Genomic DNA, 14,480 nt, shown 5'->3' with positions numbered 1-14,480 from the left:
GTAGATGGATGGATGATAGGGGGAGAGAGAGAGAGAGAGAGAGAGAGAGAGAGAGAGAGAGAAAAGAAGGAAGGGAGGAAGGAAGGAAGAGAAAGAAAGAAAGAAAGAAAGAAAGAAAGAAAGAAAGAAAGAAAGAAAGAAAGAGAAAGAAGAAAGAAAGAAAGAAAGAAAGAAAGAAAGAAAGAAAGAAAGAAAGAAAGAAAGAAAGGAAGGAAGGAAGGAAGGAAGGAAGGAAGGAAGGAAGGAAGGAAGGAAGGAAGGAAGATAGACTAAGTGACCTCTATAGTGGTTGTAAAAAGAAGTAATTTGGGGGCCCAGTCCACACAATAGTCATCATCCAACAGACCAAGATGAGAAATCGGGGCTACGTTCCTCCAGAATCCTTACCATGCCTGCTGTGCCACGTGGCCCCTACCAATGCAGAGATGGACTCACATGCCCGGAGCCTTCCAACCTGGACAAGCATCGCTACCGTTTTTGTGTTGGATGTCCTAGTCCTCAGTGTGGAGCTGCTGGGAGGTGGAGCCTAGTGAGAGGTCTCTGGTCATGGGGTGCATGGCTCCTCCCTTTTGCCTCCCAGCCATGAAGTGAGCCATTCCACTGTGCCACACACCCCAATCCTGACACAGATCCAAAGCAACACAGGACCACGTGGCCACAGCCCAGAGCCTCCACAGCCATGAGCTGGAGTAGAACTTTTCCCTTTGCATATTGATTATCTCACTGGGTACAGGGGCTCTGTTATCCGACTCCATCCGGAGCAACTGTACTAATGTCCCCTCTCCTCTCCTCTCCTGTCTTCCCATCAGGTCATAGACAAGACAGTGAAGAACATTAGGTATATAGACAAGGAAATAATAAACCTCAAAAAGGATCTCGTACGAAGCCGGTGAGTAAGCCCTGTATGAAATGAGTTATGAGCCAGTGGACACTGCCCGTCAGGCTGGGGACGGGGTGGGGTAGGGCTGGTGGGATAAGCCTTTCCCTAGACACCCACTGGAATACTTACAGGAGGGTAATCTTTGAAAGAGAAAGGGACCTATTTTGGTTTTACATCTCAGGGAGAATTATAGGCCCTCCAACAAGGCCAACTGGCATTAATGTGGGTTTCTGGGGTCCTCACACTTGGTGCCAAGCTCTTTAACAACTGAGCCATCCTCTCAGCCCCTAGATAAAACATTTTTTCTCGTCGCCCCTTAGCTCCTTCCAGGGAACTGGCAGGAGAATAAAATAGGGCTTTGGATTTAGCCACTGAAGGTGAAATAAGAGGTGGAAACCTTTTTTTTATCCATTTGCTTTTGCAGAAAACACACATGAGGTGAGCACTGAGGGTCAGAGTCTTAGACACTGCCCCTCCAAGCCAGACCACAAGGAGGGGCACAAATCACCTTCTTTGCCCCCTCATCACCTGTAAGGTCCCTTGCCTCTGTCCGGCAGTGTAGACTAATGGCTGAGGCCAAGTGGAAGATGGAAAAGGAGGTGGTGAATAGGTAATAGGGCTAGGCAAAGGGTCAAGAAAGGACCGTAAGGGCAACATTCCCTTTCCATATGAGGGGTGGCCCTGTCTACTCTCCAGGGGCTGGGCCATGATGTAATCTTTAAGTTCATGACTATCCACGCTAGAAAAGGAACAGATGGAAACAATTCCAGTAATGTTTTACTTAACCCAAAATACTATCACTCAAATTGTATTCAATAAAAAAAGCATTTAGGGCTGGAGGCGTAGCTGAGTTAGTGGGATGTTTAGTTTTGATTGTCAACTTAACTCAATGTGGAATCACCAGGAAGAGGGTCTCAAGAGGGTCTTAGTTGTCTAGGTTGGGTCAGCCTGTAGCCATGCCTGTGAAGGTTTTTTTTTTTTTTTTTTTTTTTTTTTTCTCAATTGAGTTAACTGAGATGGGAAAAATCCACCCTGACTGGGTGCAGTATTATTCCACGGTCTGGGCCCTGGGCTGAATGACAAGGAGACAGCAAGGCATGTGTGCATTCATTTCTCTCCCCCCACGACTGTGGATGTCATGTGACCAGCTGCTTCAAGTCCCCTGCCTCGACTTTCCCAAAATGACAGAGATAGCCTGGAGCTGTAAGCCAGCTAAATCCTTTTCTCCCCCGAGTTGCTTTTGGTCAGTGTTTGGTTGCAGCCACAGAGGGCGGACGAGAACACTCCACATTTCAACATTCTGTCGAAAGGGAAGAAACGGTAGCAAACGGTGAATGACCTAATGGCCAAGGTGTGGTCCCTAGCTGAAGCTCACACTGCCGTGTGCATGTGCCAGCCAGGTTTCGAGTGTCTGGTTCTCCCTGTGAAGGAACTGCTCCTCCCATTCCTACCCTGGAGAAAGTCCCAGTGTTGAAGCCCTGCGTGACTTAGAACAAGGGCCACTAAAGAGGTAATTGAGGTTAAATGGGGTCTAGAGCATCCTTATCCGGTCTGTGCTCTTGTAAGAAGAGGGGGGCATGTCGGGAATTCATGCACAGAAGCGCATGAGGACAAAGCAAGCAGGGGGCCTCCCAGCAAACCAGGAAGAGATGCTCCAGGACCAGCCGAGCCTGTCCACGCCTTGCCTTGGACTTCAGCCTCCACAGCTGTGGAAAACAGCGCACGCAGCCCGTGGCACTCTGTGAAGGCAGCCCCAGCAGTTTCGTGACATCACAGATGACGTTGCCGTTCTCCGGCAGGTGATGTCCTCCGCTCAGGGCTGACCAATACGGTTCAGCCTGAGAGTCTCAAGCTGAGCTGAGCACAAGGACGGCATGTGAACGTGACTCAGAATCCAGGGCTGAGACACGTTGTGTCTGAAACCATGTTCTGAGGACTTCTGCGGCTGATGCCTTGGGAAACCATGAGGCTCTAGAGACTAGTGAGAGGTGAGATGGAGAAGCCAGGACTTACCTGGCCCAGCTGTAGCAGGAAGCAAATAATGAGGATTTTATGGGGTCCAAAAAGGCCCAAACACAGGATTAATTGATCCTCGTGGACACCATTACACCTGTGTCCATTCTTTTTTTTTTTTTTTTTTAGATTTTATTTTAATTTTCAATTGTTGCACATGTGTCTTTGCTCTCATGAGTACAGGGCCCTCAGAGGCCAGAAGTGAACATCAGACCCTCTGGAGCTGGAGTTACAAGCAATTGTGACTTGGGTGTTGGGAGCCAAACTCAGGTCCTTGGCAAGAGCAGCTGCATGCTCTTAATTGCTGGGCCCCCTCTCCAGCCCAACCACATCCATTCTTAGCAGCAGCTGCCAACTCAGAGTCCCCTCAAAGAGGCACCCCAGGCTCTTCGGGTACCAAGCTAGGCTTCCCACAACAATCTGTGCATTTCCTAGCAGCAGCTGGTAATGCCACAGAGGCCTGTGGGTGCCTGGATCTGTGTGAGCCCCAGATCCCTGCCTAAATCAGGGGGACCTAGGTTCAGGAGGCTGACAAGCATGGGTGAACCAGCTTGCACCTAGAACCCATCATTAAATTGTCAGGAAACGTGCAAGTTGCTTATTAAACACAGCTATTATTTAAATCTATAATTAAATAAATATTAACACACAAACAGCTACCAGAGAGCCATCCCGTGTGTGTGTGTGTGTGTGTGTGTGTGTGTGTGTGTGTGCATGCACGCATGCATGTGTATGATGTATGCACATTTGTGTATATATAAAGTGTGATGTCCATGCACATTCATAGATGGCAAAGGAGGACACTGGATATTTTACTCTGTCACTCTCCACCTAGTCCCTTGATACAGGGTCTCTCACTGAAGCTGGAGCTAAGCTAGTGGTCAGTGACACCCTGACCCCCACCCTGACTCAAATAATCCCCCTACTTCTACTCGGGCTGGGTTATAGGTACGCATGCAACCACTCCTGTTTTTTCACATAGGATCTGGGGATTTGAACTCAGATGTTCATAGTGCACTTACCTGATAATCCACCTCCCCCCTCACCCCCGCCACTCATCTCGATGCCTTTATACATTTTACTCTTATCTACTTTCTCGTGGTTGTCGGTGGTTAAAACATCTGTGTGGCAAAAGTACTACGGGAGGAGCCTTGCAGTTAGAATACGAAATGTTCACAGGCTCACGTGTTTGGACACTTGGTCCCCAGTTGGTGGTTCGATTTCTGGCAGCTATGAGACCTTTGGAAGGCAGAGCCTCCCTGGGGAGGGAGGTCCTCAGGATCCAGCCCCGAGGTTTTATGGCCTGGCCACACTTCCTGCCCTCGCGCTGACAGCCAGGCCAGTGCACACGCTCCCCACAATGACTGACTGCATCCCCTCCAGAAGTGTCCGTCAAAGCAAAGCCTTCCTCTCCTAAGCTGATTCCAGTCCGGGTGTTCTAACACAGCAACAGAAAAACACTGAACACAGAGTGTTGAAGCAAATGCTCTCCTAGCTCTGGGTCTACTGACGCCATATTACCCCAGATCAGCCATGGCCGGAATGTTTATGGGACGGGACAACAGTAAGCCAGTCTGGCTTCTCTATCTCCGGCCCTGCCCCAGGAACTGACTGGTAAACACAGCACACCTCTGGGGTAAGCCTCCAGAGAGACAAAGGCGGGAGCTGGCACCAGCTCAGGGGAGTGGGGACACTTGATGGACAGGTGAGGCAGTGGCTTCTCTGACATCCTTCAGTTGACGGAGGGAGTCTGTCACTGGTGCCTGACACAGTTCCCACAGATCCGGAATAAGCCAGGATTTAACATCCTCATCGGGCGACAAGGTCAGCCTGCTTGACTGATGGACGGGAACAAGAGAGGAGGACAAGGACACACGGAAGAGCTGCGAGCAAGAAACCAAGAGACAGCATTGAGATGTTCCAGCCACACTGGCGGGGGGGGGGGGGCTGCTGACAGTTAAGGAATCAGGAAATCTCCTCCAGGAGGAACTGTTGTTTTCCAGGGCAAGTTGCCTTGCAGGGAGTTACGACACAGGAGCACACATAATTGCACATGCACTCTTGTTCACACACGATGAGTCCACCCCCATTATTAACTGAGGTGAATTGTTAGCAAAAGAGATGTTGCCTCTTCTACTATTTTTTTCTTCAATCCGTACCATCTCCCATTAGAGTCGAGCCCACCTTGAACCAAACCCCCTGTCTCCTGGATTTTTATTTAATGCTCCAGCCTTCTTATAATTCAATCAGATCCATCCCTGGCTTCATGGCCAATTTAGTACGATGCTAAAAAAGAATAAAGCGCTCACTGCCTCCTCCTTGCCTGTGGCACCAGATGTTCGGCGGGGAAGAACAGCCCGCACTGCTCGGCATTGCCAGTGCCGGTTCTCTGCTGGCACAGGTTGACAACCGGAGCCTCCTTGTGGGCTCAGTCCTCGATCCACCCCAATGGCGGATCTTCCTCCACCAACACCTGTTGACGCATGTGCCTTGATGAAAGCAAACATCCCTGTCACAGAAATGTTCCATCCGAAGCCACAATTGCCCCACAACACAGTGTAGCCAGGCTCAAGCACCTACAAGGGTGACGGGTTCCAGCCCCCCCCCCCACGCCCCATGGTATAGATTCTCAAACGTTTAGGAGGTCTGGGGCACTGTCTTGCCAACAGCATTCAGTGCACAGCAAAAGCAAGGTGATTAGAAAGAGCTGAGGCGGGTTTGGGGGCAAAGGAAGAAGCTGTATGTGTTGAGGTAAATGCTTCTCTCCTATGGGCTGTATCCTCATGGTCCATGTAGGTCGGTGCCCTGTGTGGTGCTTTTCAGGAACAGTGTGGAACCTTTGGGAGGTGGAGACCAGTGGGAAATATTTTTTTGGTTTTTCCAAGACAGGGTTTCTCTGTGTAGTTTTGGTTCCTGTCCTGGAGCTTACTCTGTAGACCAGGCTGGCCTCGAACTCACAGAGATCCACCTGGCTCTGCCTCCTAAGTGCTGGGATTAAAGGCGTGCGCCACCACTGCATGGCTCATTAGAGGTTTAGAGCTGTCTCAAAGGGGACTCGGGGCCCTAGACTCTTCTACACTTTTTGCTTCCTGGTTCACATGGCGAATCACCCTGCCCACACACAACTCACCAGAGGCACAATGAGCAGGCCTGTTCACTCGTGGGAATTCCAAAACCAAGAAATGAAATAAACCTTACTGCTTTATAAGGGCACTGCCTCCAGTATTTCTTCACAGTGACAGGAAGATGGCTCAGGCATCCTACAGATCTGTATTAGTCAGTCTTCTTCTGGCTGTGGTAAAAAACCTGACGAGAACAACTCAAGGAAGGAAGAACTGCTGTGTGGTTCATGGTTGAGGACATAGCCCGTGGTGTCAGGGAGGGCATGGCAGCAGCTGTGTGAGATCACACTGCGTCCACAGTCAGGAAGCAGGGAGAGGGATGTCCACAGTCAGGATGTCAGGGAGAGCCACTGCTCCCCTGGCTCCCTCCATCTTTCTTCTTATCCAGTTCAGGACTCCATCCCATGGACTAGGAACAGTACCACCCACATTCAGTTAAACACTCTGCAAACACCCTAATGGACACGGCCAGAGGCATCCTTTGTGCTAAAAACAAAGCAATGAACAAGACCCAAGCCCCTCATCCTCGGCAAGAGGCAACGGTCTGCTTTGTACTGGGATGAAGTCATATGTAAGCAAGCAAGCAGAATTGGAGGTGGACAAACCGAGGTGGTACCGAGGCTGCCGATGCCGAGACTCGGTGGTAGAGGGGCATGGCTGTGTTTGGTGTGCATGATTTATACAGACAGATCGTGGGCCTGCTAGCTGAATGAGGGAGAGAGTCACTCACACAAAGGGCGAGACAGGTACTTCAGAGCCTGGGTTGAGTGGGTGATGAAGACAGAAAACACTGGACATGCTAGCGGAGAGACAAGAGATGGAGCTGAGTGTTAGGGAAGCCTGGAGGGCCATGCAGAGACATTTGGAGAACCGCTGGAGGGTTCTGAGCAGCAGGGGATGGTCTGACTTAGCAAAAGGATTCCACCCACTTCACAGAGACAGCCTGGAAGGCCGTGGTGAGAGACGACCCCAGAGTGGGTCAGGAAACAGCAGCAGGAGGGCAGACTCAGTTTCCCCGGGGGCAGAGCTACCAGACTGGGTGGTGGATTGGATGTGGGAGCCAAGGGGAAAGGCAGCATCCATGTGTCTTAAGACCTACTGCCACATCCATGTCTTCCGGTTAGGATGTAGGAGCTCATAGCCGGGTGTGTCCATGTTGTGGTACCGAACAAGTATTCATGGGACGGATTAATTTTCTTGTTCATTCTGCTAACTTAGTTAACACTGAGAAAGAAGACTAACATGCTAGTAAAAGATGATGCACACATACACATGCACACACCATACATATATACATACATATACATAGGGACACACACATACCCCACACACCTATACACAAAGACATACACAGAGACACAGAGACACACATACCACATACACACACAAACACACACACATACACAAAGACACACACACATAGAGACATGTCAAACACACACACATGCACACACATACACACACACGCACACACACACATATGCACACACACAGACATGCGCGCACACACGGACATGTGCACACACGCACGGGTTGTTGGTAGACAGGAAGAGACAGAATGGACTTTCTCCTTTACCCTTTTGTCTGTGTGGCTCCACAGCCTTTAGGAGCTGGCCATATTAAGGGAGCCCTACATCTTAGCAGGTCTTCTCTACAGAAATGCTGTCACAGGTAAACCCTAAATTGTGATTTACTGGGCACTTCTCAGTCCACTCAGCTTGCCAACCAGGATTAACCACCACCACCTGCTGGAGTTGTGAGTCCATGGTTAACCTGGTGTCCTGGAGTCATTCTGTGGCTGTGATGAAACACTCTGTCCAAAAGCAGTGTGGGGAGGGAAGAGCTGACTTGGCTTATGCTTCCAGGTCACAATCCATCATTGCAGGAAATCAGAACAAGAACTCCAGGAAGGAACCTTGGAGGACCGCTGCTTACTCACCCATGGGTTCATGATTACCTAGCTTTCTCTTTTTATTGATACTTTACTGTTATTTTGTTGGGGGGGGGGATGCCTGCATCTATGTCTATATACCTGTGTGCCTGGTACCTGCAGAGACCACAAGAGGAGGGTGTTGGGTCCCCTGGAACTAGATTGCTGTGAGCCACCATGTGGGTGTTGGGAATGTAACCTGAGAGTCTTCTGGAAGAGTAGGCAGTACTCTTAACCACTGAGCCACCTCTCCAGCCCTGTACCTAGCTTTCTTATACAGACCAGGACCGCCTGCCTAGGGATGGTGCTGCCCACAGTGGGCTGGGTCCTCATACATCAAGACAATCACTCTCCCACAGACATGGCCACAGGCCAAGCGAGCCAGGCAATTTCTCAATCAAGGCTTTCCTTTGAGATAATTCTAAGATGTGTGAAGCTGACAGTTCAAGTTAACCAGGACACCTCTGAACTTTCCTGGACTCCCTTGTACGCCTGTAATCAGTGGGTAATTTGGTGGGTGGCTTTGCTGACTATGTCCAGAGGTCATGTAGATATAGGCAGGCCAAGGATGGCCTTAGTCAGAACACAGTGTCATCTCATTCATTCTCAAGGCTGACCCGGGCCTGGTCTCCAGGTGGTGGGCGAGGTCCTCAGAAAGACCTTGAGATTTGGTTTTGGAAGTAGTGGCATATCACTTCTGCCATATTCTGTGGACAAAGTAATCCACAACCCAGCCCCGAGTAATGGGGGAGTAGAGATTCCACTCACAATGAGGAAGAGTGGCAAAGGCTCCGTGCTAAAGGCTGGACACTGGGGACCACATTTCCCATCCACTGCAGTCACACACATGACCCCGAGACTCAGAGCCATGAACTAGAAGCTGAAGATGATCCTCTAGCAATGGGAGAAAACAGTGCCAGGCTATAAAAATAAGAAGGTGCAGGAGCCAGAGGTACCACAGTAATGCAGTAGAGAATGTTTACTGCAGTGAGCCTGGCACAGGGAAGAAATGGAGAAGAACACACAGCAGGGGAAGGGAGGGGAGGGGGAGGGGAGAGGGGAGGGGAGGGCCCTTGTACTGTAGCAGGACTCAACCAAGAGACCACGCCCCCTGGAGTGGTCTCAATGCCTGTCCAGGAACTTTTTGACCTTGGATTTCCACAAGGGCTGCCATAGCCCTGGTCTCCTGCACACATACTCTTAGACGATATCCCTCTTCAGGGTTTGGCTCACCAACCAAGCAGCCTGAACGAAACAACTTCCCAGCTCCTAAAGTCAAGAGGAAACATAGTGCTTTTTACCAGCCCAGACTATTTCTCAGGCTATTTTTATAAGTTGATGATGTCTGATAATGTGATTGATTTTCACTTGGAAGTGTTAATTGTATCTGGGTTTTTTTTTTTAAGTAGAGTGAGGTGGCGCATGTGCTCTCTCTCTCTCCCTCCTTCCCTCCCTCCCCCCTCTCTCTTCCTCCCCTGTGTGTGGTCTTGAGTGTGTGTCATATATGTACATTTGTGAGTGGGTGCACACATTTGCGGAGGCTAGAGCAGGGCATCCTGCTCTACCACTCATAGCCTTGTTCTCCTGAGACAGGGTCTCTCAAAGAAGCTGAAAGCCAACAAGCCTCAGGGGTCCCACTGTCACTGCCCTCCACATCTCTAAGTTACAGGAATGCGTGCAGCCCGACCTGGCTTTGTACATGTGTGCTGAAGATTCAAACTCAGGTCTTCATACTTGCTCAGCAAGCATCTTTCCAACTGACGCATTCCCCCAGCCCCACTCCCTAATATGTTATAAAATTCATCACTGAACTGAAAAAAAAAAAAAAAACTTAAATACAGTATTACAGATACGGGGCACATGTACCCTTGCCTTGAGCTCATGACAGACATCACTAATGGATCACAGTGCTGTTTTCCTTGGAGTGCAGATTTAGTTTCAGATTCTCCGCCATTTACTATGGCTGATGTCATGGCACAAGTTTTAGTTTATCATTTCTAAATGAGAAGCTGCAGGAGGAAACTATGGTATCTCTACTAACATTTTATTAATTTAAACTGGGGTTTGGAGTAAAAAGGATCAGCAGGACAGACCAAGCTCATCCAAATCCCTTTCTGAATGCAGCTGGATTTTGATCAGTACATTTAAACATTTGAAGCGGTATTGTTGAACTTGGGCTGACTTCATCTCTCTCTGGCTGGTGCATTGTGTCATCCCATGCCTCAGGCCTTGCACATCCGTAGCCCCAAAGTCCAATCCTGATTCTTTCCTCTGCTTCTTCTGCCACCCTTGAGGTCTTGTCTCAAAACCCCAGAATTGTTTAAGACCTGAGCTTTGTGTGCTGGTGGATGCGTTGGGTGTAGTCCTAGTCAAAATGTCTGGATTGTACCCAAAAATAGATCTATGTCAATCACATCTCCCCCATGCCCCGAAGCCAGCAATGTTTCTATTAATGAGTCCCTTGTATGTTCTGTGAGGACAAACATTTGGCCCATGTCCTTGACTCAGAATTAATAAACCCAGCCACATGCCCGCAGTGGGGGAAACTAACGCAAGCTAACTGCGTGTTTATCATCGTGGCTGTGACCCGGGCACCCTGCCCATGCCTTGTCTGTCTCTGTATATCTGATGCCTCTAGTCAACCAGAGTCCCAGCCTAAGTTTCTCTTCTGCTTTTCCTCGAGACACTCTCAGCTGAGAGTAAACATCTGGTTTTGTTCTTTTCCTGTCCTCGAGATGCCTTCTCACAGCATCTCACATTCCAAAAAGAACGTGGCCAGAGGACCAAGTGTTCAAATCAAAACACCAAAATCTCTGGGACCTTTCATCCCTTTGTCGCTTTTTGTGAAATTCTTTCCCAGAGAAGTAGCGTTAAGGCCATTTTTATAGGGAGGTTTGGAGGGCTCACTTGGTGTAGTCAAAAGCTGGCTGGCTTTGGAATTGGGTCCAAATCCTTCCACTGCCAGCCATTAGCTGGGCGGTCATAGGAGAATCAACCAGATTCTCTAACTCCCAGACTGCTTATCAGAAGAAGAGAACAGAAGGTAAAGAAAGCTGAGATGTATGGGAACAGGTGAGGAGGGAACAAACCAATAAAAGGAGGCTTTGGTGTTTTCATGCTGAGTTTGCTGAGACAACCTGAAAATATTCCCAGATTCAACAGAAAACATGAGCTTCAGAAAGCAAGTGGCCCAGCCCATCTCCTATGAGCTCCGTGAACTCGGACCAGCTGTCCTGTTCCTCCGGTGTCTCCATTGGATGGAGTCAGTACCTTTCTTCGGGGGGGGGGGGGCCTCTGCAAAGGAAAGGACAGAATAACACAGCCTGCAGGGAACATCCTGCTCCCTTTGGTTCCTTCCATGCTCTGAAACAGAAGGGAAGCAGGAGACCTGAGCCCAAGGCCCCATCCCTCTCTGACGAGCCATATCACTTCCGTCCACCCTTGCCTCCTCCACAGGCTTCGGTGGTCCTGGACCAGGCAAACACCTCCTCATCACCAAAGATGGAGGATAGGCCCTCACTCTGCAGACCACAAATACGTTTTTCTCTTTGCTGGACACACACAAATGAGTTAACTTGGCCCTTGGTCTCTGCACTTCCTACTAAAATTGTAGGGAACAGTGTGTGTGTGTGTGTGTGTGTGTGTGTGTGTGTGTGTGTGTGTAAGGGGGGAGAGGAGAAAGAAAATATGCTGATTCATGAGTGAGTTCCTTTCTGTTCCTTTATTATGGGACTTTAAGGTACAATCAGCAAAGAAATCTGAAGATAAAATACCAACAATCGATGACAATGTCACATCTTCCATCATTTTCAACAGAATCATAATATCATTTCCCTCTGTCTCCCAAACATAACCCAAGGGACTTAAAGAAACATATTTCACTCTAGCTGTGTAAGAAAATGGGTCATGGGCTAGGGAGATCATTCAGTGGGTAAGAGCCTGTGACCCGGGCTTGGTTCCCTAGGACCCACATAACAGAAGGGAAGAACTGACTCCTGCATGTTGTCCTCTGACCTGAATATACAGACTGTGTCAGAGAGAGAGAGAGAGAGGGAGAGAGAGACAGAGAGACAGAGAGACAGAGAGACAGAGAGACAGAGAGACAGAGACAGAGACAGAGAGTAAATGAATAAATGCATACGTATGTGCACAAATAAATAAACGTAGCAAGAAAACAGATCATCTTGTCCAGTGCAGCTGAGCAGAGCACCCACCCTACAAAATACACTATGTGGAAGCAGGTTCTATAGCCACAGATTATATCTGAGAAACACTGCAAACCCTACCCCTGTCTCAATGGTACATAGTACTAGTTTGCCTGCTTGCTTTGTGGTACTGAGATGTTAAACCCGGGACCCTGCTCATGCTAGGTAATTACTTTACCACTAGACTATATCTTTTTCTTCCTTATCTTTTTCATATAGGGCTTCATTAAGTCACTCAGTCTGACCTTGAACTTGCCATCCTCCTGCCTCAGCCTAGGGAGTAGGTGGGATCACAGGTGAGCATCACTGTGTCCAGACACAGCAGCATCGTAAAGGTCTGTGAGGTTTTGTAGTATAGGAGCCTCTGCATGTGTCTGGACATCCCTGACAACTAAATGTCAGCTTCTATTTGTAGCAATATAGAAGACTGAGCACCTTCAATGACTTCTGGCGAGGGAACACCACATTACAACCTTGATATAAAATTCGTGGTGTTTTGCCTGAGTCTCAGCATGGGTTCTTGGGAAAGTCTCAGATGAAGATAAGACAGTGGGAACCTGACACAAATGGGGACATGGAACTGGAGTACGCCCATAGAGAGACCTTGGTTGGTCTCTGTGAGAGCTCTGAGCTAGGAATGCCCCCTCAGAAGTGTCCAGATTAACCCAAAGGGTCACCACACCTCTGAACCCATATAGTATCTGGGGAGTCGCTCAGCCATGAGCCTTCCACAGGCAACAGTCTCCTACATGGAGGATTCGATGCTTCAGGCTGGGGATGAGGGGAGATTTGGACAATGTAACACATCAGTCCCAACCACACCTTCTGCTTCTGGCATCCACCTGCTGGACACGGCAAGCTCAGCCCACTTCGGGAACAGGTCTTCCAGGATCTACATCGAATGCTTTTCCTGGAGAAGCCTGCCAACAATGGGCGGAGGCACCGTGGGTACAGTCTGCACTCCTGCTTAGTCTCTGCACAGTACAGGCATGGGGGATCAGACCTGCTGCTGCCCTTGCTCTCACAGGGGTCCCATCCTACACTACACTTTTGAAAATGTGGCAAGCACAGTGCTGAGGCATGTGTGGGGCTCCCAGCACTCCGCCCACCCTTGGAGGGAGGACCACGGGCACTGCTCAGCATTCACCCTCCAGGTGGTGGCCCTCCATGGGGTAAATAGGTCTTGATGTATACAGTGTGTTGATGTCTCGGGTGTGCCACTGTCTGCCTGCTGACACTGAACAGAGGGCAGGGGCGAGGCACACACAACCGGCTCCCACGAGTGTGTTGGCTCAACACACTTCTAGCTCAGACACCCATTGCCGCCTGGATGGTGGCTCTCTACCTCCAAACCCCCCATTTCTGAGCACAGTACCCACACCAACTATTATAGCACTGATGCTCCTTGGGAAGTGCTCCCAGGAAAGTGTCTGTAAGGGGTGCTCCTTGAGAAGTGCTCTCAGAAGAGTGTAAGGTGGTGTGGAGAACAGACTGAGCTGAAAAGCAATTTGGGGACAGTGGAGGTGACCTCATGGGTTGTTTCAGAACTATGATGGTTCACAAATGTCCTGCTCTCAAGCAAGGTGACCAGGCCTTAGTATCCTCCTGGGAACTAGTTCTGAGACTCAACCTTCCCCCCCCCCCAGGATGTTTAACTCTTTATTGAGGCAGCTCCCCCTTTTCCTAGGGAAAGTGTAATTCACACTCATGTGAAGAAAAGACACAGACACCTCCTGCAGCCTTCCAAAGCAAGCTCTCCTCCCAGTCATCCACACCCCAGGAAAGGCCCTGCCCTGACTCCACCCACTTAGACTATAAAATGGAACTGTCTCCTTGGCACTCAGTATGGCTCTTCTTTCACTCACTATTATGACGCAGGGACTCACTCAGGATACTCACTCGACACCCATTCTGCCTGTATCTGTGTGTCCTTCTCTGTGTAAACGCTGCAGCATTTCTCTGCTCTGGTATTGATGGACATTTGGTTTATTTGCACGTTGGGACTATTAGAGCTGCTGGGAACATTCTTAAGACAGTGTTTGCTAAGCGTATGCAGGCATTTCTGTGGGGATGGGATGGAGAAGTGAAGCCGTCTGCTCACCCACTTGGCGGGTACTTGGCATTAGTAGATAGCGTCTGTTGCCCAAGCCCAGGTTTTTTCCATTATTTATTTTGTGTGAGTGGCATGCACGCTATAGTGGGTGTGTGAAGGTCAGAGGACAATTTTCAGGAGTTGGTTCTCATTGTCCACCATGTGGGTCCTGGGGATTGAAGTCAGGTTGTCGAGCTTGGCAGCAAGCTCTTTTATGCCCTGAGCCATATCACTAGCC

The 14,480-nt window shown here is 49.4% G+C and overlaps 1 protein-coding gene across 1 annotated transcript in view; it reads left to right on the top strand.

The window, feature by feature from the left end:
* The first annotated feature begins 388 nt into the window (after positions 1 to 388).
* The window catches only part of Ccdc60 (coiled-coil domain containing 60), a 92,197-nt gene continuing 78,105 nt past the window's right edge, over positions 389 to 14,480 (top strand). The window contains exons 1-2 of the mRNA XM_028856547.2: positions 389 to 481; positions 810 to 889. Of these exons, the coding sequence (XP_028712380.1) occupies positions 389 to 481; positions 810 to 889 (173 nt within the window). The remainder of the gene's footprint in view (positions 482 to 809; positions 890 to 14,480) is intronic.

The sequence above is a fragment of the Peromyscus leucopus genome, chromosome 23 (assembly GCF_004664715.2).
Source record: "Peromyscus leucopus breed LL Stock chromosome 23, UCI_PerLeu_2.1, whole genome shotgun sequence".
In the NCBI taxonomy this organism is placed as follows: domain Eukaryota; kingdom Metazoa; phylum Chordata; class Mammalia; order Rodentia; family Cricetidae; genus Peromyscus; species Peromyscus leucopus.
This window is presented reverse-complemented; position numbering and strand designations above follow the sequence as displayed.